We start from the raw sequence: 26,686 nt of genomic DNA on the forward strand, positions 1-26,686 counted from the left end.
AAGAAAAAAAGAAAAAAAAGGCTAATGGACCATAACTATACAAACAACGATAATTATGTGGGCATCATACTGATATTGTCTTTATAGTTGTGGTGTGGACGGTCAAACTAACATCCCTATTCTGGGTAGCGGTATGTCATAACAGGCAAAGAATAGGCAACCATCTGGCACAAATAGACAAGCATTTGGTGGAAATAGCCAAACTACAAGCTTGCAATGCATCGCATCAAACCTAGAATCTGTCTGAATAACAGACTATAAATAATATTTATATTATAAATGTATTTATTTTCAACCCCTTTTCTGCGTGTTGTATCCTGCTGGCTCACCCGTCAACTGAGGATCCCCCAACTAGAGGACGTAGGGTCTCCGTCCCACTCCGTCAAACACTCCCTGCTGACAGGTGCCTCCACCAGCCCGTAGGTGAACGTGCAGTGACTATATCACCCTCCCCAAACACAAGCCAATTGGCTCTATGCACAGCAGCCATATTGGGAATGAATTGGGCCCCTTCTTACTTCCTTCACAGGTGTTACCAATGATACCAATTAAGGCTCTGTTCCATTTAGTGTGGCATAGTGGTTGTCTTAGGCCTTGGCTACACGTACATGGATCTTTTTGTAAACGGACATTTTTGTGTGCGTTTGGGCCTTTCAGCCACACGCAAACAGTGTTTTTGGCCGCTAAAACGGATATTTTTGTAAACGGATAAATAAGTGAAGGTTTTCCAAAACATGCGTTTCAGTGGATCTGTGTGGACATGTAATCCGGAGATTTTGAGAAACGATGACGTCATCACGCATTCGCACATGTCATTATAATAATACATAATATAATAATACATAAACACCGGACCGCTCATGGTCATTATAATAATAAATGAAGAGAGAGAGAGAGAGAGCAACACTTAGAGCAACACTTACAGTCTATGAAACAAGGCACGCTCATTTATGGCAAAATAATGTCATAATTAATAATAAGACAGTGGTGGGAAAAGTAGCTCATTCACTGCGTGACGAAAAACCTCTTTCTCTGCGCCAAGTAGAACACACGGCGCGCACACAGATTGAATGTGGGGGGTCTGTCGTCCTAAAACACAATCGCCCCGGGTCAAAATCCAGCGACCATGGAGCGGCCGCGGGTGGCCCGCTCAAAAGGTGCGTGGGGCGGGGAGTTTTTTTGGGACAACCGGCCATGGAATGAATCGATGAAGTAAAACTCAGCCCTGAAACATGACTGTCATACCATGACAGTCATGGTGCCGAGAGTCCCTGCTTTATAGTGGTGTTCGATGTTTTTACATTGCCAACTCTGACATGTAGGAAACGTTCCGATTTCAAATATAAATTGCTTACCCCCGAGCCACGGACGTTACAAGGCGATCCGGACCGCGATAAGTACCCGTATCTCCCGTATTGTTCAATAAAAAGCATTTTAATCTGATCGCCGGCCATTTTCTCCAAATTTTCTCCGATGCTTTCAACCATGCGACACCAATGGTTGGGAGGTGTATTGCACTCCGATACATTACCCAAAAGAAAGAAAAGAAAAAGAAAATGGCCGGCGATGGGATTAAAATGCTTTTTTATTGAACAATACGGGAGATACGGGTACTTATCGCGGTCCGGATTGCCTTGTAACATCCGTGGCTCAGGTATAAGCACTTTATATTTGAAATCTGAACGTTTATGTACATGTGAGAGTTGGCAATGTAAAAAAAAAAACGAACACCACTATAAACCAGAGACTCGACAGCGTCATGTGAACCATGGCTATACTGTTTGCGCTGCAGCTGCGCCCTAATAATGTTGTTTTCGTTTATGTTCACGTATGCTGTTCACGTATGCTATTAAAATAATGCAGCTATTGCAGTATTGGGCCTTAACACGTGATTACAAATGTATTTGTATTTGGCCCCTCATATATATAATTATAAAATAAATGTAAATATAAAATCTGATATAAAATTGAAAATTGCAGCTGATCGATGCGTTTCTGCGTCTACGTGTGGACAGGGATTTGTGTTTATCTTTGTCATGTGGCCAGGGATTCTTTTTAAAAACGGAGGACTAAAATATCCGTTTAGTAAAAGATCCATGTACGTGTAGCCAAGGCCTTATTTTCAAGGACCCCCATAACTCTGAGAGTGTACAAATGGAACCAAATGGACACACACCCACCATAAGGGGCCATTTGGGAACCAAAATGGAGTGTTTCCAGTGAGCCAACATGCACAATATCAGCACCCTGACCAGAATGTAACAGAACCTTCATTAGTATCATTGGGAACACCTGTGAAGGAAGTAAGAGGCGGCCCAATTTCTTTCCAATATGGCTGCTGTGCATAGAGCTTATTGTGTCCGTACAGACGCTTGACAAAGCCGAATGCACCGGGGTGGATTCAAACCCCCAGACTCTGTGGTGGTTGGCAGGTACTTTAACACTGCGCCACCCGAGCGCATTTATCTTATATATTTCCAGTATTTACAGAATATAGCATTTGTGGACGTGCAAACAGCACGTCTAAATGGCACAGACTATGTGAACAAGTACCCATCATACGTCTCGGTTACATACATTAACATCCATCCATGTGAAAAGGCAACAAGTAATAACGCAAAAATAAAGGGTGCTTCCTCTGTCCCTCATCCCCTCCACTCTCTGTCTGTTTCAATGTCAAAGGTATTTCATACACCCAATATACATCTATGGCCTAGAACAGTGGTTCTCTCAACCTTTTCAGGCCGTGACCCCCCAAAATAATCATATTTGAACTGGGGACCCCCCCATTTTGTTGGACACCATTCCACAGATAAATATTGTGACAATAGCAGATCTACAAGCTCAAAACACCTCGCAAAGCTTGTAGATCGGCTATTGTCAATTTTTTTGCCTCTTTCTTACATTATTTGACAATTTGGCCAATGTTTTATAGTATAATTTGTTGATTACTTTTGGTGCAGTAATGGTCTTTTACTTTTTATTTATTTTTGAGGTATTAAAAAAAAAAGGTCTTAAAAGTCCTTAATGTCACTTCACTGTCATGTGGGGACCCCCTCAAAATCCGAGTCCCAACCCACAGGTTGAGAACCCCTGGCCTAGAGACCTGTGACTGCTCCTTGACGATAGGCTCTATGCACAGCAGCCATATTATCACTTCCTTCACAGGTGTTACCAATGATGCTAATGAAGGCTCTGTTCCATTTAGTCTAGCACAGTGGTTTCCACGACCCCCATAACTCTGAGTGTACAAATGGAACCAAATGGACCTGTAAGGGTCCACTCTCAGAGTGTACCAGAGTTACACACCTGTAAGGGGCCATTTGGAAGCCCATGAGGGTCCCTGGACCCCAACTGTAGACCCACTGGTGTAACAGAGTGTTTCCAGTGAGCCAACATGCACAATATCAGCACCCTGACTCTGTTTGACCAGAATGGAACAGAGCCGTCATTAGTATCATTGGTAACACCTGTGAATGTCTTCATAATATGGCTGCTGTGAATAGAGCCTATTCATTTTATTTACCTGTGGTTTACTTGGCTCCTCTGTAATGGCGTTGTCCTCCGTCGCCGGTGAGGACCGGCCATGTCTGTGATGTCTGCTTCCTCTGGGGTGTCTGCTCCCTCTGTTGCCACGGCCACTGCAGCAGTTTACAACACACATCAAAACTGATAAAGGCCACACAATGGAAAGACACTTATTACAAATAATGTATGATCAAAAACTGAAATGTAACTTTCATTCTCTGAGACGTTATTCAAAAACGAATTTTAATACGTAATGGCACATTGTGTTCCGTTCGTAAATTCAATATGAATGCTATATACTGTGATTAGACTATCATGTTGGTTTGTGTATCTACCTGATATTGGCTATTATCAGAGTTGTAAAGTAACTAAGTACATTTAGCGCGCGCTATGAGCTTGTAGATCTGCTATTTTTGAGAAATCGTGATTTTCTTTGCACATATTTAAAGAAATATATTTCTCAAGCGAACATTTGTAAGGGTGCTATTTTTGAATAGCCCAAAGTGTAAAATAATGCTTTTTAGCTCAAATCTAAAAATGACACAGTTCCAGGTCTCAATGGGTTAATAGCCAAAGTGTAAAATAATGTTTTTTTTTAGCTCAAATCAAAAAACAAAAAAGTGACACAGATGCGTTCCAGGCCTTAAAGGGTTAAAGTGGCGGTAAACCATACCGCGTATCCAGGCAGCGCTCCTCTGTAAAAGGTCGGTAATGTAATACAGTAATGTATGTCACAGTCAAGACATTTCACCTGTACTTATTTTACACGATACCTTTTCTTCTTGTTCATTCCGGCGGTGTAGATGAGGCCGAGAAATCTGCAGTCCACATCCATCCCACCCACGCCCTGCTCGGGCAGGTCCGATTCAACCTGGAAAGAGTGGCATCATCATAGGCGGCGGGTAATGAAGGCTAGGGTAGGCTAAGCCTTCCCAAATGTTATCCTGGACATTTTTTGAAATTTAGCAAATTATATATAATAAATGTGCGCAGCATTATTTAGGCTACTATATATTGTGTGTGCTGTCGCTGGTCAATATCTAACCCTAACCCTAACCCTAAAACCGAAATAAAGTAACCAAAAAGTAACTTTATCCACGGTAAACCCGAAACCCGCGCGCGCGTGGGAGGGGGACACATGCACGCGCGCGCTATCAGCCTTCCCAAATGTCGGGCTCACCCGCCGCCTATGGGCATCATCATTACACACCAAGTACAGATGTACCGATACAATTTCGTCCTTGCCGATACCGAGCAGATCTACAAGCTTGCACATCTGCTATTTTTGAAACATGTCTTGAAAGTGTTTGAAAAACTTAAAAATAGTTCTGTTTTTTTTTACACAAGAGGAAGAGAAGGTTTCTCTTCTGGGGGTCCCTGGCACAAAACATTATCAGATGGGGGGGGAGGGGTGGGGGTGCTCCGGTCTTAACCCTTTAATAACTGGAGAAGCATCTGTGTGTCATTTTTTGATTTGAGCTAAAAAAAAAAGCATTCTTTTACACTTTGGCTATTGAAAAATAGCATATACTGTACAAGCTCATAGCGCGGCACCGAGTGCCGCGCTATGAGCTTGTAGATCTGCTATTTTTGAGAAATCGTAAAAATGTGTGCAAATCTTTGAATTATATATTTTTTTCCAAGCGAACGTTTGTAACTCAAATCTTTGCTTCTGGGGGGTCCCTGGAACAAAATATTTTGAGATGGGGGTCCTTGGCCAAATACATATATATATTGGGGTCCTTGACATGAAAACGTTTGAGAACCACTGACATGGTAACATACGTTTTTTTCAAAAAAGACATTCTAAAAACAGACATTTTGTAGAATCGGCCTCAGGTCTTAATGGGTTAATGGGCTAAAATGAATGAACAATCATACAGTCGATTGTGGTTGAACTACCTTGCAATCTGGACACAGGATGCTGTTGTCTGCCTCCATGGAGTTGACACAGGCGGTGCAGAAGATGTGTCCACACAGCAACACCAGGGGCAGGTTGGCATTTGCTCCATCCTCTTCTACAGGACAACACCAAAACACAACACACACTTGAAACCACAACTGGACCACCTTGCGCGGGGATTTTGTGTTGTCCTAATTAGCATAACCTTTGACTGCACTACCTGCACTGCTAATAAAGCACCGTTTCCCCAAATAGTGGGTCGGGACCCCTATGTGGGTCGCGGACCAATTTTTATGGGTTGTGGGTAAATATATATATATATTTTTTCTTTATTTCTTTTTTCCTACATTTTGTTTTTTATTATCATTTCAAAAGATTTTCAAAAAAAATACTTTTTTTGTATGCATTAATTAGAGGGAAAACAGCAGATCTACAAGCGTGTAGATCTGCTATTTTCATTAGTTTGGGTCCCAGGGATTTCTCTTATGTGTTTCGACCTAATACAATTGGGAACCACTGTAATAATACATGCAATCAAAAAAGAATAAGGGAAAAAAAAAAGATGTAAGTGTGGACCTAAAGTCCACAACCAGTTGCAACCATTATCCCCAAACTGCACCTGTCTGCAGTACATTTACTCAAGTACTGTACTTGAGTCAATTGTTTTGCCATTTTTACACTTTACTGGAGTATTCAGTCATTTTACTTCTACTCCACCAAACCTCAAAGGCAAATACTGTACCGTTTACTCCACTAAAAGCATTTGTGAGTAGGCTACTTCTTCTTCCACCAGTGCTAGCTGCATAGGTCATTGGTTCTCAAAGTGGGGTCCGGGGACCCCCAGGGGTCCTTGATGGAGTTCCAGGGGGTCCCCAGCTAAATGATGGATAGTTAGGAAACAAATGGACCATTATGGGTCTGTAACTCAGAGAGTGTATAAATGGAACCACGGGTCCATTTGGTTCCATTTGTACACTCTCAGAGTTAAATTAACATTGATTTTGCGACATAAATTGGGGTCCCAGAGATACAAATGCCATTAAACGGGGGTCCGTAGCCCTAATGCATGTCAAACTGGGGGTCCTTGAAATTAAAATGGCTGAGAACCACTGCTAGAGCCCTAAAAAATCTTCTCTCATGGGGGTCCCTGGCATATCTTTTCAAATGGGGGTCCGTGGGCTAATAAGTGTCAATTAGGGGGTCCTTGACATGAAAAAGGTTTGAGAACCTGAGAAGAGGTGTGGACTGGGCTTCAGCCATATTGGTTCTCTAAGTGCACGGATCCGGGGACCCCCAGGCCCACCAGGGGGTCCGCGGCCAAATACATATTAATGTGGGGGTCCCTTGACATGAAAAGGGTCGAGACAACAACGGTGATATATACATGGTTTAACTTAAAAGTGTTACTTAACCAATTCAAACAACATCTTCGGTCAATTTACTGCAAAAATCCGCCATTGCCTGGTTTCTGGCCCTGAAACATGACCCTCAGTCATGGATGAACCTCAACCCGGTGTTTGCGCTTTCTCCATTTACGGCCTGTACATCTACATAAACGTTCACATTTCAATTATAAAGGGCTTAGCCCATGGCCACGGATGTCACAATTATGTACGGGCTATCAGAAGTATCCGTATTTTTCGTATTGTTCAATAAAAAGCATTTTAATCCAATCGGTGGCCATTTTTTTCGAATCCTCCGTATGCTTTCAACTACGCCACCCTATCGGTTGGGAGGTGTACTGCACTCGGATACACTATAACTCTGTGAGAAAATGACCACCAATCGGATTTAAAATGCTTTTTCATTGATTAATACGGAAGATACGGGTACTTCTGAGGACCCGAACATAATTGTAACATCTGTGGCCATGGGGTAAGCACTTTATATTTGAAATATGAACGTTTAAGAAAGTAGATGTACGGGCCGTACATGGAGAAAGTGCGAACACCAGGTGGAAGTTCATCCATGACGCACCGTCCGTGACGTGTGACCCATGGCTATAATGGCGAATTGGCGATACATTATTAAGGAAAAATCCACGAACTACCAGGTAAAATGTAGCCTAGTCCACAGAAGTTGCAATTCAAGTTGTCCGGCGTTTCGTCCATCCTCTTTAGTTGCTTGTTGCTGTGAGGAAAGTGTTGAAATAACAGCTTAAAGTTGTTGGGAGTTTCGGTTTGTTCACAATTAAGTCACTTTACAAAATGTGTTCCATCACAGCTCAGCTGTTTCTTCCAGCCGTAATGAGGAGGGTCATAATCCTGCTGCTACCTTCAGAGGGCGCTGTTCTGCAACTTCTATGTGTTGGTATTTTTGCCACATAGATAGGCCTATATATAAAGTGGTGTAAAGTAACTAAGTACATTTACTCAAGTACTGTATTTAACCCTTGCATTGTGTTAGAAAACTGCATCCATTGTGGTGTTAGCGGGTCAAATTTGACCCGTGATTTAAATCAGCCCAAAATACTCAAAAAATAATTATTTTCATTTAATTTTTCTCCCACCTCATAGCTGACTTGTAATGCATTCATATCCATGTAAACACTTTTTACGAGTTCCAGGGGGTCCCCAGCTAAATGATGGATAGGAACCAAATGGACTCTTATGGGTCTGTAACTATGAGAGTGTACAAATGGAACCAAATGGACCTGTTCCATTTGTACACTCTCAAAGTTAAATTAACATTGATTTTATAATATAAATTGGGGTCCCAGAGATAGAAATGCCATGAAATGGGGGTCCGTAGCTTAATGCATGTCAAACTGGGGGTCCTTGAAATTAAAATGCTAGAGAATCGCTGCTAGAGCCGTAAAAATCTTCTCTTATGGGGGTCCCTGGCATATCTTTTCAAATGGGGGTCCGCGGGCTAATAAGTGTCAAGTTGGGGGTCCTTGACATGAAAAGATTTGAGAACCACTGATATACAGGGTACATAGTTCCCTATTCATTTGTTTTGTGCGTGTCCGTACCCTCCTCCCCAGGCTACGTCAGATGCCTGCTGAGCTGCTGATGTTTCCTGCCAGTGCTCTGAAGGTGCATCTGAGTGTCTTCAGGCCTCCGAGGGTCAACCTGGAGACGGAGATGCTGCCCTACAGACCTGAGTGGAGCGTCAAGGCCGCGCAGGTCATGATCGACCTGCTGCACGGGAAAATCACTGCTTCAGTCGTGGTGCGCGCACGCTCATGTTTCATTGATGCATGTTTATAGCACAGTCCACTACTACACACACTGGCTGAAACGTGTGTGCACACTTCACTAAAGGGTTCAAACTGCTTCTTTCTGGAGCTCTGTGGCGATTAGGCATTTAAAACTACGTCCAGAACCTCACTTAATGGAATACAATACTTAGTCATACTGTGTGACTGTAACTTTTTCAATGAAAGAAAAGTTATTTGTTTTTTGAAAGCCTCTCTAAACACAATTTGTTTTCTCTTCGTCAAAACGATGCAGGCACCGGAAATGTACCAGAAACGTATTTATGTATTTTAAAGTTAATAGATACCATTTCCGAAAATGATGCTGTTGCATTCTAAAATATCGTTGGAGTTAGGACCCTCCAGCATTCGGTTTGAAGCGTCACTTCCGTGCTTTTGTTTCTAAATTAATACTGGAAATCGCAGTTGTAGCAGACCACAAACAGACCAGAGATGTTGCCAAAAAAGACTACTAAAATGATTGTCAGTATGACGTTAAGAGTTAACTATGTTAAATACAGTGGCTAGTTAATGGCTTTGTCCCTTCTTCCCTCCCGTACATCCCTCCAGGCCAAAGAGCCAGAACTGACAGTTCTGTTGTATGATGAGAAGGGAGAGCCGGTCCACTTGACTCTGGTGAACAGACTGCTGGCCGACTTTGACAGAACAGAAGCTACACGCCACGAAGTCTGGTGCGTTTGGTTCATGTGAAAGACATAATTAATATTCATCCCTAGAAAGAGAGACAAGCCACACACTCAATGCTGTGTTGTTATTCACTTTGTGTCAAACTCTCTGAGCCCTGTAGATCGCTGCTTGCATTAAACAATAAGTGGTAATTCAAGCATTGTGTTTGTGGCTTATACTCTCCCTAAAGTGAAGTTGTTGTTGTTTCTTCTGTATTTTACCACGTCTTAAATTAATCTATTGATATCTTCCCTCTCTTCTAGAAACGTGCAACAACACGTTAATCCAGCTTGATGTTGTGCTTCAAGCGGATGCTTTTCAGTTAGTTTAAGTGTACATAATGTTCTTGTACAGTGCATATTATTTGTTTTTTTCTGCTTCATTTATTGAACATGTTTATTCTCTGTATAGACAGATTCACTACTATGTTCAAATAGTTCAATATAGAAAATGTTTATCTGTCATTTGCCTACAGATAGATTTTATTGTATTAACCTTATTTTGGCCTACTTTCTCTGTATATAAATGTACAGAGGTATAGTTTATTTTCACCTTTTAAATATTGAACAAAAATGTTTCTCTGTTAACTTAAATATTGTTCCAAATGTTTATTTTATGTTAACGACAGATTCAAAATGTCAGTTTTGTTGATTGATATGGAATGTTTTGTTCTTTTTTCAGAGTTGGATCTTCACATTCAAAAAGCTAATCAGATGTATTAACTTAAGTAGCAGGGTTCATCAAAACCATTATGCAGAATGAAGTGCTGTAGTACAATGTTCTAGGGAGCATGAAGCCCCATTTATACTGTGTCAGATAGTGTTGTGTGATGAAAAAGTACATTGTGAATGTGGCGCGTTGTGAGCTTGTAGATCAGCTATTTGTGGTGCCTGACACAATCGTACGATAGGGAAAAACTTGGGCATCATTCAAAGCCTTGAACTATTAGTGATATAATGATCCTTGTATCCAAATCCTAAGGAACATTTAAATTAACTCTACAAACAATGTACAATCGGCTAAGAAAATATGTGTTAAAACATTTTTTAACAGTTAAAATATATACATTTTCACACAAGAAGCTGTGAAATAGTGCTGTTCATACAGTACAAGGCTTTGTTTACTAGGAACATCGTACTGTGACTGTTCCTGGACTGAGTGAGAACATGAACAAGGTCATGGTACGTGATTTTCAACCTCGGATGAAAATGATTTGTGTCATTTCCAAATAACTAATGCCGTTTTGGAGAGGGTTTGAATTTCCTGCTTCACCAAAATAACCAAAACATTGGTGAAAGAAATATGCAAATCAGTGCCCTCCTGGTGTGGTTACTCTCTTGTTTTGGGCTGTCTATATGGACAACTCTCTACCCAGTGTTGAACTGGATCTACTTGGTACCATCATTGGACAGCAAAGGTATTCATAGTATATAGGGTCAATGACTTTCTATTTAAATAACTTCCCATTGTAGACAGTTTTGTTTAAGATGTTGTTTCCACATTATATAATTGTACAACCCTGTTTTTACTACTGACATTCTGTAAAACCATGTCAATACCTTCACATTTGTGGAAAATAGGTCAGAAATAACAATTTGCCTAGTCCTGGATGGCAACGCCATTTGACCAAGTCCTGAGCTAGAGTGATTGGTGAGGTCACAGTATAATATAATAATAATAGAAAATGGTTCCCACTCCTTGGGGTGTTTTTGGTCACTGTATACTGTATGCACATAGGCCTACGTGAAATGTGTTCTCTGTTTTTACCCAGTGAATGCCAATAGTATCGCGCAGGGGAGAGGTTAAGTAGCTACAGTATGTTATAAGTGCCATATTATGAGATACCTTCAAGATGGACCAATTGCAAAGCAGAGGTTCTGCTTCCATTACTGTAAAATTCTCTCAAGTCATTTGATGTCAATGTGTGGCTGGAGTTGGTGTCTTCATGGATCGCTTTAACCACTTAAGCCCTATTTTATATTTTGTCAAATGATGGTATTGCACAAAAATATGACATGGCCAAAATAGGGATGCCAGGTTGAAAGTCATTAAACACAGATGATGCTGTCAGGTGGTTTGTTAATACCGGTTATAATCTACAAGTTATCCCAGTGATGTATTTTTGTTTGTTCCTGTAATCTATCTACATGTACAAGTTATACCAGTAATAATGGTTGCCTCTGTTACCAGTCATAATGCTGAATAATTACAATAGTTTTGAAGTGCTCTGAGGTCAATCTTGTTAGTTTATCGACCACATGCAGTATATTCACAGGGCAAACATTGGTTCGTTTAAAAAATGTTCAGTAGAATGCATACTCTGTCAATCATTTTATTTAATACATTTAAAAGATAAGATACACATATATAGCCTACATATATACATTTAATGAAAAAATGCCTCGATCTAATACTTAAAAAACTTAACAAATAAGATGAATATAAATATGTACATTGTATGAGAAAATGTTTATGATTTGTGTGTGCACTCCATGACTGCAAAGTGCATGTGTTGTGGCATCAATGTACAGTTCATAAATTGTCCTCAAGGAGAGAGCTCATGTCCTCAATAAAAGAGCTTGTGTCCATAAATTGTCCTCAATAAGAGCGCTCCTGTCCATAAATTGTCCTCAATAAGGGAGCTCATGTCCATAAATTGTCCTCAGTGAAGCACCTCCCTGAATACATAAAAAAGAGACTTTGCTGTTTGTCTGTATTCTTAACCTGGGACCAGTCAGGTATGGTTTAACAAACCTCTCAGCAGTGGCACTCAGACTGAGTCAGTCAAGGCAGCAGTGTTGACCCGTTTTGTCTTTTAGAAGATCAGAACATCAACAAGCTTGTTGACCTTCCTCTTCCTGGCTTCCTGCATGCAGTGGCTGAGGAAGTGTGGAAGTTCTGCTTCCAGGAACTCTTTCAAGAGTTCCCCAAAGTCCTCGTCCTCCTGATGGAGCTCCTCTGACTCTTGAAGGATGCTGGCAATGGTACCGGTGGTCTCCATCATGGTGGTGGTGGTGGTCTCAGCAGCACTGGTGGAGGAGCAGACTGTCTGTGTGAGCTGTGTCCTCCAGGCGGTGTGTTCCAGTCTCACCAACCTCACCACAGCGACGGGAAGTCGGGGAAGAGGATGATGATGATGATGCTGATGAAAGGATCTTAACGATGGCAGTCGGGCATCATCATCATGGCGGAAGGGACAGTGTCGCCGAGGACATTTGTCCACGGTCTCGTAGTTGCACTGGATCCGCTTGGTGTAGGGGGCACCGCGCCGCCTACCGGCGGATCGTTGGCACCGCGCCTGTTTGGTCATAACGTCAGACGGGTGTGTGTTCAAACTAAACAGAGGGTCGATATAAAAATACTGTGGCTGTAAGTTCAGTAGTTTGATCAGCAATGAGACACGTTTGATACTTTTACTGTTTATATACCGTCCCTCTGTCCAATCACAGGCGAGGTGGTAACGTACAGTAGTTTAAAATATGGCTTTCATAAACGTTGATGGGATTTAAAATCATCACTTCAAGCGCCGTTGTCAATGAGCGTTCTGATTGGTCCAGGTTACATGCGAGGGACAGCGTTGCCATGTCCGCTTATTATAAGCGACTTTGGGCTTGTTTTTCTGTTAAATCGCTTGTAAATATTGGTAGTTGCGGGCGGGTTACGTTTTTTTTTTTTGCTTGTTTCTAAAGTGTAGCTGTTTATTTGGGCTCGTTTCTAAATGTTGTTTATTCAATTAATTGTAAACAATTTTGTGCCAAGGAAGGACCCCCATACAAGATTGGGGTTGTTAAAATGTTTCACAACATTGAACCTTTTAAACATTTCTTTAAAGATTATTTTTGAAAATAGCAGATCTAAAAGCTCACAACTTGAGCTTGTAGATCTGCTATTTTCAAAAAGCTGATGAGGGCTCAAGTGGTAAAACTGGTCGCGTCTTTTGGGCTTGTTTTTATCGACCTGGTTGCTTATTTCTCTCGCAAAGTCTGGCAACGCTAGAGGGACATGCACGTGACGTAAAGCAAAGCAAAGTAAAGCAAAGTTTGTTGTTTACCCAGGGTGTCGGACTAAGCACGAAGCTTGTTTCCAGCCGGACCCTGCATGGAAGCCTTGCTCAAGGGCTATTCAGCGGTGATTCATGATTGAATCACCATGATTGAATCAACCTGTCAGTTGAAATATTCGCGAGAGTTGTGTAACCATGGCAACCTTGCGTTGATAACCACACTGTTAGAACACGGTTTCTCAACATCGGGTCCGGGGACCAGCAGCGGTCCAAATGGAGATGATGTGATATCAACGTAAGACGTCAACAGTGGTGGAAAAAGTACTCAGATTTTTTACTCAAGTAAAAGTACCATTGTTTACCATAATGTATAGAAATACTCTTTTACAGGTAAAAGTCTGGTGTTCATCATTTACTTGAGTAAAAGTACAAAAGTATTCGCACTAAAATATACTTAAGTACTGAAAGTAAAAGTACTCATTTTGCAGAATGACCGGGCGGTTTCACAAGTTTTCAAATGTGAAAATGCTTTGAAAGCAGATTTGCATGATGGGATACATTGTGAGCTTAGATCTGCTATTTTCAAATAGTATATAGGGCTGAAGTGCTTAATGTAGGACCTATGTTTTGTAATAATAATACAAATCAAATAAAAGTATCTTAAAAAAATGGAAATACTCCAGTAAAGTAAAAAAGTACCTCAACATTGTACTTAAGTACATTTACTTAGTTACTTTCCACCACTGGCTATACTTAGCTTCTTGCATATGTTTTGTTAACTCTATGGTGAGCAGCATAGAGGTATAGGTTAGCAGCCATGCAGGACCACATGAAACGAGGCTTTTTGTGTTATCCTGCAAACTGTTAATATTAATGTTATATAGTATTCAATCAATCAAGCACAGTGATTCTAACCTTTTACATTTCAAGCCCCTTCCCCCAATTTGACATGCATTATTTATAATATGCCACCATTTTGATCTTTTTTGTATTTATCTCCAAGAACTTGTTAGACATGGCCCAATAGACATTTGGCCCAATTGTTTTGTAGACAGCAGCTAAATGACCAAATCACACATCATGATTTGGTCATTTAGCTGCTGTCTACAAAACAATTAGGGTATAACAAGAAGAATAAATGCTCCTCTGTCCAGTGGTGTAAAGTAAGTACATTTACTCAAGTACCGTTCTTAAGTACAATTGAGGTATTTTTTACCCTACTGGAGTGTTTCCAATTTTCTGTAGCCTACTTTTACTTCTACTCCACTACATCTTAGATAAGAAAAAACTTTGAAAACGTGTGCAAATCTTTTTTTAAGCGAATGTTTTGTAATTCAAATCTTTGCTGCTGGCGGTCCCACCCCGGGGAGGGCCTTCCCTCACCCAGGCAATAACACCCACCCCCCCACGGCACCGACACACACACACACACACACACACACACCACAGCAAGTCCACAATGACTACTCCTTCGCATGCAACATCCTGCCCCCGTGACTTTTTTTTTCTACTATGGTGAACTCTGCACACGTTATCCTGCTAAAAACCACAAAGTCTGCTGCAATGAAAGTAGCAGTAAAGATGGACATAGAATAGATAGGACCTGATGAGGCCTACTGTGTGAGCTGAAACATGGTGTTGAAAACAAAGGTTTTGCAATATATTGTGATTGATATTCTTTTAGTTTAAGGTCAGGAGGATTCACTTCTACAGTAATAACCGACCACTGTAACAATCACACAGCCTTTTACGTGGTTGGATGTCTGACATAATAACTATATAAAGTATGGTCTGACCGTGTTCCACATTTACCATGATAAAAATCACGTTTCATCTAATAAAATATATTGCTTTTATATTTACTACTACGTAGTAAAATGCTGCACACCAGTCTTCCTGTCCTCTCTGTTCTTTAGTTTCCACCAACGGAAACTAAAAAACTGTGACCACACAGAGGTGAGAACTGAAACTTTAACATGAGCCTCGGTTGAGCCTGAAAGGTGTAAAGCAGGGGGAGGTAGGCACGGGGAGAAAGGAGTTTTCTTTTCAAATAAAATGTTTTTTTTAAATGTAGTCAATTAAAGTTCCCTCACATCTGTATGTAAATGATATCCTGCACATAATTCTAGATTAATTTAAACTCTGAACTCTGACTGGGGAGGGAGTCTGGGAGATAGTTGGGTTATTGCTAATGATCCGAGTCTAATGATCATTACCATGTCCTGATGTGAAAGAAATTATTTCAAAAGAAGAGGTTGATAATGTATATTATGGAAAATCTAAATCTGTTGGAAATATTTTATTTTGATGTGGTGTCATAATTAAACTTAAGGTTCGAATAAGTGGGTGAATATAATCCACGTTGTAAAGTTTGCAGAAGACAGTTTGCACAGATACTATTATAAATAGACAAGTACCATGGATGGACACATTCATCTGAAAACCAGAGAGAGAGAGAGAGGGAGAGAGAGAGATAGAGAGAGAGATAGAGAGAGAGAGAGAGAGAGAGAGACCTATATCTACTGTAGCCTATTAATAGCTAGCCTGGTAAACCCCCCTCCCTCCGGAAATCTCATTTGCATAGGCTGTGAAACAAATGTGTGTCGCAAGCTTCTTCCATTTGATGGTGTCAGGTTAATTAATAGCGCCATTTGCTCTTAATAATTAGGATGGGTAAGCAGAGGACACATTTCATATACAGTACGCAGTGATGGAAAAAGTCCTCAAATGTTTTACTTAAGTAAAAGTATCAATACTGCAATTTGGAAGTACTCCGTTACAAGCATAAGTCCGGTGTTCAAAATTTACTTGAGTGAAAGTACAAAAGTATTGGTATCAAAATGTACTTAAAGTACCTAAAGTAAAAGTACTAAAATATTTGAAAATAGCAGATCTACAAGCTCACAACGTGTCGCGATGCGACACGTTGTGAGCTTGTAGATCGGCTATTTTCAAATAGCCTAGGTATAAAATAGGGCTAAAGTGGTTAATGTATATTTTATAATGTGATCATTTATATCTGAAAAGTAACTAGTAACTAAAGTTTTCGAATAAATGTAGTGGAGTAAAAGTACAATATTTGCCTCTGAGATGTAGTGGAGTAGAAGTAAAAGTATTAGAAATTGGAAATACTCAAGTAAAGTACAAATACCTCAACATTTTACTTAAGTACAGTACTTAAGTAAATGTACTTAGTAACTTTCCACCACTGACAGTATGTGCAAAATACAAAAAGTACACAATAAGAGTTAAATTAGTCAGTTAGGGTTAGGTGTCTTGCTCACGGACACTTGGACACATGACCTTTTGATTACCAGATGACCTACCCACTAAGCTACGGTCGCCCCAAATTGATGCCTCCTCAGAGATGTAGTGACCAAGCTAAGAACTGTCCACACTGTGTTAATGCTAAGAAGAGTTTTATTATAGAAAACGTGGTCTGTACATCACACCTCACCTCACATTGTTATTCTCACACATCTCAATGGACACTTTTTTTTAAAAGTCAAACCTAAAGTAAATTAACCTTTGAATAATCAAATCAAATAAACTTTGATAATAAGTAATACCATTATGTAATGATAGTAAAACACAATTATAGTAAGACAATTCGAGAATACAATAGCCTAAATACATTTTATTTTGTTCATAAAGCCTGTTGAAAAAGTAACTATTTTCTGGTCATGTAGATCACTGTTTCTCAAACAGTGGGTCGGGAACCATGTCTGGGTCACAAGTAAGTATCCTTTTTCGGTTTTATCCTGTTTTAAATTATTATTTCAAAATATATTCCCCAAAGAGTAACATTTTCAGAATTTAAAAATACACTTCAAACATTTTTCAAGAGAATTTCATGAATGAAAGAAATTCCATGAAAAAAAAATCACTTTTAATAAGTAGTGAAAATAGCCGATCTACAAGCTCACAACACGTCACATTGCTACGTGTTGTGAGCTTGTAGCTTTCACTAGTTTGGGTCCTGGGGAGACAAATGTCTCTTTTGGGTCTTGAGGTGGTGTAGATGATTGTTAATGTGATGAGGAGTATTTTCTGGTCATGTAGATGATGGTTAAGATTAAGATGAGGACAATGCAGAGCACAATTCCAATTCTGCTGATGGAGAGAAACGCCTGAATACTCATCTGGTGACAACAGTCACCTTCCTCACCTTCCCCACCCATTATATCCCCACATGAAGCCACAGCATAGTTGTTACCAGCAGTGTGGACCGTACAGTTCAGAGAGTCTCCAGGTTGGACTGACTTCTCTGGAGGATGCTGGACAATCACTTGGATGCTGGATGAGGAACCTTTGACATGGAGCATGATTCCCTCTTGGAACTCAATTACACAATTGCACACGATTCCACAGTAATACATTGCAGAGTCTGGCAATTGCACATCCGAGATATTGAGATGATTTATTCCATTTCCTGAGACCACAGAGAAACGGGGATCGTTCTTAAATTTCTCTGATAAAGTATTTTCCGCTCCGTAGGAGTACCGGGACACTAACAGCTCAGGTTTATCTCCAAGACTTTGCTTGTACCAGGTTATAAACCCACAACGAACAGTTTTGTCATATTCATAGAAACAGTGCAAAGTCACTTTGTTTCCAACATCAGCCGTCATGAAATCCTTCCGCGGTTCCAGCACAGATAACTGAGCAAAATGACCTGGAAACAGAAAGGAAATATATATAAGGGTGCGCACTGCGGCCTCACCGAATTAAAATTCTGCTTATGCAGCGGATTCTGCCAATGCTTTTCAATGGGAACGGAGTGTTGTTGTTTTTTTTGCGGAAATCTGCAAATGGCAACAAAACGCTCTGTTCCCATTGTAAAGCATTGGCAGAATCCGCCACATAGGCAAAATTAAAGTTTGGTGTGACTGCACCCTGAATCTATAATATAATTCAGTTAAATGATTATTGGATTATTGGTCAAATTATTAAAGGTATTTTACCTTCTCTCCATAGAAGTAGACACATGAGATGCAGGATGATCTTTGATGCTGCCATCCTCTTCAAGTTTGTCTCTTGAGTGGTAAATGCATGGGTTACCGAGGCTACTTGAATGGAAACAGTTTACGGACATAGACCACCTCTTAAGAGGGGTGGCTGTTTGTGATTGGCCAAAGTGATTGCTTTGTCTTGCAATGATGTCACGAGAGACTGACAACAAATACTGTATATTAGTGACCCAGGCTACATTGTTCTTTGAACATGATGGGTTTAAGCATGCACTATCTATGATTATGGTTGAGAAATCAGTATTGTTCTATTATTACAGCTGTGTAGGGACATAATCTGCAACTCCACCACATAATTCTAACAGCAAGTGCATGTGCGTGCTGCTAGCACTGCGTCACGCTTCACGTGACTTCCAGGTAGGCTATAGTATCACAATACAGGGGGGAGGGGGAGTTTGTGGTTACACTGATGTCTGGCTAAGATGTTGTCTGTACCATCTTAAACAATACTTCACCTAGCCACCATAATCATTTTTCATGCGTCACATCATATCATTTGTTATGTATCTGTTCGTTTAGGCCAGGTCGCACTTGTAAAAGAGGTATCGAACCTCGATGTGATTTTCCTGGTAAAATAAAAGTTACATGCCTACATACATTACAGGTCTCCCTAAGTGCAGTACATGCCAGTGACGTCAACACACCAGCATTTGTGGTTGGAAAGTTATATACCTGCTCTAAAGATATTGACGTGTTAAAGGCATGTGCTTCACTTGAGCAGTGAGGTTTTAACACCTTTGTGTTCTTAGAAGAAACAAAGCTGTTTCCAGAAGCTGCTCACATTACTTATAAAAGCTGAAAAAAAGAAAACATACAGAGTAGAACACGTACACACCCACTGTTGACCTTTCTTTTCTGCTCCCTTGATGATTAATTCATATATTGTAAACTTAAATATGTAAAATAAAGGGTATTTTAAAGACATTGTATACAGCTCCAACTCAACTCGTCCTGTATATGAAGCATGAACATACAATCTCATTTGGCCTATAGACCTACCTTCTAAGAGACATGCATCTCTCATGACTGTAAGGTACTTGGTGTTTTTGTGAGAGGGACTCTCTTGTCAGTGAGCATGGATTTTGGTCCCCGTCTCCACACACACATATTAGTGCTGACGCATACACAGGCCATTCATAGTGCAGGGTCTTATATTGTGGCTCTTAGATTGCAGTTGTCAGTGTATGACAGATATATGACTTATCTATGACGCCATGTTGGGTTAGGTTTCAATCACAATAAAACTAGAAAAGTGCATTCCTCACAGCGCAGATCTTTGACAGGCCGGTGTTGCCTACCCAGGGTATCAGTTGTGTGGTTGCAGCCGTCAGGACACGAGGAATCTGTGATAATAGAGTTTACCAGTCAGCTAGCTGTAACACTGTTTTCTGGCTGGCACAACTCAGCTAGCGACTCGCTATGGCTCTTTTTCTTTTTACACTCGATGCTTAGAAGAGGTACAAGAATTAAAGGTAGGGTAAGTGATATTGACGTGTTAAAACCACACTGCTCAAGGGAAGCACATGCCTTTAACACCTTTTGTGTTCTTAGAAGAAACAAAGCAAAGGGACCAGAATTACCCTGACATTGTGGTCAGCTTTGTTTTCAGAAGTTGCTTTCTTTTCTGCTCCCTTGATGATTAATTCATATATTGTTAACTTAAATATGTAAAATAAAGGGTATTTTAAAGAAATTGTATACAGCTCCAACTCAACTTGTAGTCCTTGTACTGTAGTAGTATAATGAAGCATGAACATACAATCCATCTCATTTGGCCTAGACCTACCTTCTAAGAGACATGCATCTCTCATGACTGTCAGGTACTTAGTGTTTTTGTGAGAGGGACTCTCTTGTCAGTGAGCATGTATTTTGGTCCCCGTCTCCACACACATAATAGTGTGTGTGGAGACGCCCCTTCCTTGCTGAGAAGGCAGCGCAGGTGCTCATCCAGGCTCTTGTCATCTCCCGCCTGGACTCCTGCAACTCCCTCCTTGCTGGTGCCCCGGCGTCTGCCATCAGACCTCTGGAGCTTGTTCAGAGAGCTGCAGCTCGTCTGGTGTTCAACCGGGTGCAGTACGTTAGTCCGACAGCGCATTCCTCCGACAGCGCAGCGCTCCGACGTTTCAATACTAAACCCGAACCAAACCCGCACCCTAACCCTAACCGCACGCGGATGCCACATAGTCGGAGAAAAGGTCTGTCGGATTATCGCATGCCTCCCGTTCAACCGCCCCAAGTTCTCTCACACAACTATACTTCTCCGTTCTCTACACTGGCTCCCCGTAGCGGCTCGCATCCAGTTTAAAACCCTGGTGCTAGTCTACAGGGCAGTGAAAAGGAACAGCTCCTTCTTACCTCCAGGCTATGGTCGAGGCTTACACCCCTGCCCGACCACTTCGGTCTGCCGCCTCGGGGCGACTGGTTGCCTCGTCACTCAATGGTCCTTCTAGACGATCTACACGGTCACAGCTTTTTTCTGTTCTGGCCCCACAGTGGTGGAATGAACTCCTCACGGATGTCAGGACTGCAGAGTCACTGCCAATCTTTCGCCGCAGGCTGAAAACCCACCTCTTCAGGAAACACTACCCTGACCCTTCCTCTTATCCTTGCCTTGTTGTCAATTATTCGAACGAGCTCTTGTTTTATTGGATCTTGTTTATTTGATACACTTATTAGTTTTAGCTCTTGCTCATTTGATTTTCCTATTTGTCTCATCTGTTTAAGAAAGTAGGTAGCTGATATATTGCACTTTTACCTTAGCGCTAGGTATAATATACTCTTAGTTGCTTGTTTTAGAAGAGAATGCACTTAAGACTTCTGGTGATTAGTAGTTTCCTTGCCTACCTATGTTGAATGCACTTATTGTAAGTCGCTTTGGATAAAAGTGTCTGCTAAATGACTGTAATGTAATGTAGTGCTGACGCATGCACAGGCCATTCATAGTGCAGGGTCTTATATTGTGGATCTTAGATTGCAGTTGCCAGTGTATGACAGATATATGACGCCATATTGGGTTAGGTTTCAATCACAACTAGAAAAAGTTCTCCTCGGAGCACAGGTCTCCGCCAGGTCAGGTAGGTTATTGTGGCCTCCTGGTGGCGCTATAATAGGCCAATGTGAAAAGGTAGCAATTTCTTCTTAGGCCTTGCACGGCAATCGGACACTGCATTCATGATTTGAGGCATTTTGTCCAAAATTGTTTTGCTAAATTAGACCTGCTGGTGGCGCTATAACAGGCCAAAAAGGGTGGCATATGCTCCGCAACATAGTGTGAATGTGTGTGCAAAGTTTGACCACAATCGGATGCTGCGTTCATGATTTGCGGAATTTTGTTCAAAACAAGCCACTACTGCAAACTTTAGATGTAAATCTTAGCCAATCAGGATGGAATATGAAAAATCAAACACATCCGTCTTGATCACATGACTATAGAGATCATGTGTACCGATTTGCGTGAAATGTGGATAAAATCGGAAGGAGTAATATAAAAAAAATGTTTTACATAAGTCGGCCTCCTGGTGGCGCTATAAAAGGCAGATGTGAAAAATGCAGGGCAAGGGGTTTTCCTTGACCTCTAGGGAGTGCGCTCACAAAGTTTTACACAGATCGGTGCAGTTATAGGTAAAAACACGAATCGGCCTGTTATAGCGCCACCATGAGGCTGATTTGAAAATGTTCAATTGGCCTTTCTTCCTCGGCATAGTGGAAATGTACGTGCAAAGTTTCAAGGTAATTGCATGCTGTGTTCATGATTTGAGGCATTTTGTTCAAAACAAAGCACTCCTGCAAACTTTGGAAGCCATTTCTAGCCAATCAGGATGGAATATGAAAAATCTGAAAGACCAGTTTTGTTTAATGACTATAGAGATACTGTGTACCGATTTGCGGGATTTTTAGACAAAATCTGTAGGAGTACTGTCAAAAAATATATTTTGCACAAATTGGCCTCCTGGTGGCGCTATAAAAGACCCATGTGAAAAAAATTGGGCAGAGGTTCTTCTGTGGCATCCAGGGAGTGTGTGTGCACAGTTTCACTGCGAGCAAGCCAACGGTGCCGGAGATTAGCTGTACACAGACAGAATGACACACGGACACACGGACGGACGGACAGGGGGCAAAACATACTCTCTCGCCATGCCGAAACGGCCTGGCGGAGACAATAAAACTAGAAAAGTGCACTCCTCACAGCGCAGATCGCTGACAGGCCGGTGTTGCCTACCCAGGGCTGTGTCAGTTGTGTGGTTGCAGCCGTTAGGACATGAGGAAGCTGTGGGGGAAATAGAGTTTGCCAGTCAGTTAGCTGTAACACTGTTTTCTGGCTGGCACAACTCAGCTAGCGGCTCGCTATGGCTCTTTTTCTTTTTAAACTCGATGCTTGGAAGTGGTACAAGAATTAAAGGTAGGGTAAGTGAAATGTTTAAAAAAAGAAAAAGGTTAACTCTTTCACTATACATTAATAAATGCATGTCCATGGCGACCCCAAGATTTTCACCCGTGAGGTAACTTTCCATGTCGCAGCCACGCTGAAAACAGCATATACCGTCAAAAAATGCACGTCTTTTCAACCTCCCCAGCTGCCAACTGGCCACAGAACATTATATATATTCTGATCGCTTGTCAGACCGCTGGTAAACACAAAGGGGATCACTGCTCGTTGTCCAGAGAAAAGAAAATATAACCGGAGCTGTCCCTTCGTTTGTTAGACCACATTGAAACTACGGTGCCTTGCCGAATCCAGGGCAAAACAACTCGAGATACAACTATATCCAGGAAACCAATAAACAGTGGACGGTGGTGGAAATCTTCGGATGACGTTATTACTGGATCCGGGTGAGTGGAAAGTGAACCTGATCACTCGGGTGACAGAGAACAGCGTGATCTTTTCTAAGACAATTAAACAACAAAGTATCGTCCAAACTCGTCCGTGGCAATCTGATCCTTTGCAAAATCGGACAAGAATTCCCGTCCATGGCAATGAAAGAGTTAAAGTACTATATTCTCCTCCTCCACGTCATCAGCACCCATACCCTAGGTGGGGTTGGCGAAAGGGCCCACTCTGTGTGGAGTTTGCATGTTCTCCCCGTGTCTCTCAGGGTAGTTGATACCATAGATATATATAAAGGCTAGATGACTCACCCGCGCTGCTGGCCAATGGAGTACGACGTCGCCACATGGCGGCCATCTTGGGACGGTCATTCATAACATTATGTCTATGGTGCATATACTTTGAAATAACCATAGCGTGCTCAATTTTCATCCGATTTTCAAACGGTTTGGTGTTTTGTAAACACCAATGATGTAGTTATGATATTATTGTATTAAAAAAAAAAACATGATTATAATTATAAGTATGCAGTATCATAACTACATCTTTGGTGTTTACAAAACACCAAACCGTTTGAAAATCGGATGACAATTGAGCACGCTATGGTTATTTCAAAGTATATGCACCATAGACATAATGTTATGAGTGACCGTCGCAAGATGGCCGCGGTTGAGCTACGCTTGCGCCGCCCCCTTGAGCCATCTAGCCTTTATATATATCTATGGTTGATACCCTCACAAAAACATGTAGTAATCCTGGTCACTAAACTCCTCCCCCATGACAGCCGGGGCGCCTGATGGAGGGGAAGGGAACTGGTTGGAATAACGTGTTCCTTCCACGCGCTACGTCCAACCAGGGAAACTCCCTCCTGTCAGGTGACAAGAAGGTCAGTTGGCTCTCATGCATTGAAGGAGGCATGAGCTCGGCCCTGGCCTCCCTAGGCTGGTGAGGGGAGTGTAGTGGCCAGGATCACTTAGAAAATTGGCACCGGGTGAAAAATAAGGGTTACAAAATCGTGGGATAAAAAAAAAAAGTACTATATTCTGAAAGTAATCATTGACCACTGCGGTTCCAGGGGAGTTCATCCCCAATGCCGCGGCTCCCAGGTTGGTTTTCCATCAGTGATCGGTGGTCTTTGGTAAAGCCACTGCTTTCGCAACAATCCCAACTGTACACCATGGCCTCCCTCACTCTCATCATGTCCCCATACTCACTGCAGTTCGTGTCATGGAGTTCGGGCCAAAGGAGTTTGTCGTGGATGACGGTGGAAAGTCGGAGCATCTTTCCGTGGATCGCCTAAAGCCGGCTCTCCTAGATTTGGACCGGATTTCTTGAACTGGCACAGCCCCCGTGGCGAGGACTCCCTCCAACCCTGATTCCCCCCATCCCCCCGATGATTTCCCCGGCCAGTCATCCCCTCCCAACCCCCACAAGGTACTCTTTTGCGTGCAACATGCTGCATGCAACATCCTGCGTCCCCTGCGTCCGTGACCACCCGACTGTTTTTTTTTTCTTTCTACCATGGCTAACTCTGAATAGCCTACATGACTGCTTTATTTTAGAGTAACTCAAACGCGCATTGCTGCTAGGTATGGGTTAAATAATTGAATATACTAATGTATTCCTTTTATGGAATACGTTTCTATATTAAATTATGATTATTTGGAGTTTCTTCCTGGAGGCTGAAATCTTGAGGGTCAAACGTGCCAATAGAGAAACAGCCCTCCCTTTAGTGACATCACAGAGCCCCCAAAAAACATACCCTCCCCCTCATTATCATAACACAACAGGTGTGGGCATGAGGAGGAGGAGGGACTAGGACAGGTGGGTGGTGCTAAGGTGAGAACCAGGCATACTTAATGAACTGGAGGCGTGTCCACATAAAAACATTTTTTTAAACAATTTCTGTACACTTTTTTTTTGGGAAAAAAAATCCTTACATAATAATAATACCTTATGATCAGGTTTTAGGGTTGAAAAATATCATGGCACTCCATCTTCAAGTAAGATTGTCCTGACTTTTACTTGTAACAGAGTAGGAACAATGTGATATTGATACTTTTACTTAAGTAAAGAGAGTACTTTCTCCACCACTGTCGCTATCTTGGCTAGAAAGACTAAATCAGCCTATTATGTAAACACTAGTATACAGTAACAATGATAACCACTGTATGATGATACAGTAACAATGATAACCACTGTATGATGATACAGTAACAATGATAACCACTGTATGTATGATGATTCAGTAATAATGATAACCACTGTATGATGATACAGTAACATTCATTGCATTTTGAAACATATACAACACACTGTTGAGGAGGCTTTAAGTACAATCATTTCTGCAATGTTGTCACAGCTGTAGGCCTATTGTCAGTGCATGTGAAATAAAACCTTTACGGTTACCTTACAGTGATTCATTAATAACTATTTTGATTGTAACTCAGCTTTTTGTGAACTTGTAAACTGGGCACTTGAAAACTTGGTCACAACAGTACAGAGTTGGCCCATGTTGCCATCTAGTGGTTACTGGTGGTATTGCTACATAAGGTCACCAGGCGAAAAACAGTCCAATGTGACAATGTCAAGTTGAATGGCTCATAGAGTAGAGTCTACTCTAATCATTAGATATCACCACAACCATTCCTATGGAAGCGAATAGATGCCATACATTACACCCCTGTAAGGCTGTGAGATATTTAGCAGGAGAAAGCAGCCCGCAACATTCCAGATTAAGCAAAAGTCTCAGGTTGCCAACAATATCATGAAACTGAGAAGATGTAGATATTTAGCAGGAACCTCTACTGATCCACCTCTTGTGTTTATGTGAACTACATGCTATATTAATGTGGTGTGGATAATCATGTTAAACCAAATGCATTAGCTGGGAGCTCATTTGGATGTGACACAATATAGCTAGTAGCCTCCATGTGTTTTTTTATATAGTATTCGAAAACTTAGTGTGAGATCACTTTATTCATCTTTAGAAACAAAAACTACGGGATATCAAACACGCTCACAGACACAGTAGATCGATCACTCCACGAATGAACAGTGAAGGAAAGACTGCTTTCATCATCTACGCCCCCAGACAAATGGAACCAACTCCAGAACTCTCTGAAACTGGATCTATTGGTCTAATATTATAGAGACATTTAGGGTGCTACTTGAGGATGCATTATATAGGACTGAACCTGCTATGTGTAGCCCTTATGAGTCTGCATGATGATGTTTTTTTGTTCATTATATTGCACTTTATTTAAAATGGTATTGTTTTTTTGTATGTTGGGATCATGTTGTAATCAGGGCATCCTCTCTCAATGGTCTTATCAATATCAATGAAATGCAGGCCAAGGCCACATCCAGGCAGAGGGGTGTAAGGTAGCAACACCTGAGTTAAGGCCATTTATTATACCTCGTAGTACAATGTGTCGCCAGTGGTGGATAAGTACATTTACTCAAGTACTGCATTTAAGTACAATTTTGAGGTGTTTTTTACTTTCTTCAG

At 41.3% G+C, this 26,686-nt stretch overlaps 1 protein-coding gene across 1 annotated transcript in view; it reads right to left on the reverse strand.

Annotated features, from left to right (window-relative positions):
* LOC311034507 (RING finger protein 17-like) overlaps nt 1–6,914 on the reverse strand; it is a gene marked incomplete at both ends in the record, with an annotated part of 43,506 nt that extends 36,592 nt beyond the window's left edge. The window contains 4 exons of the mRNA XM_084042386.1: nt 3,527–3,641; nt 4,302–4,399; nt 5,431–5,546; nt 6,893–6,914. Of these exons, the coding sequence (XP_083898512.1) occupies nt 3,527–3,641; nt 4,302–4,399; nt 5,431–5,546; nt 6,893–6,914 (351 nt within the window). The remainder of the gene's footprint in view (nt 1–3,526; nt 3,642–4,301; nt 4,400–5,430; nt 5,547–6,892) is intronic.
* Between the last annotated feature and the right edge of the window lie 19,772 nt (nt 6,915–26,686).

The sequence above is a fragment of the Gymnoscopelus microlampas genome (assembly GCF_963454915.1).
Source record: "Gymnoscopelus microlampas genome assembly, chromosome: 19".
Classification (NCBI taxonomy): Eukaryota; Metazoa; Chordata; class Actinopteri; order Myctophiformes; family Myctophidae; genus Gymnoscopelus; species Gymnoscopelus microlampas.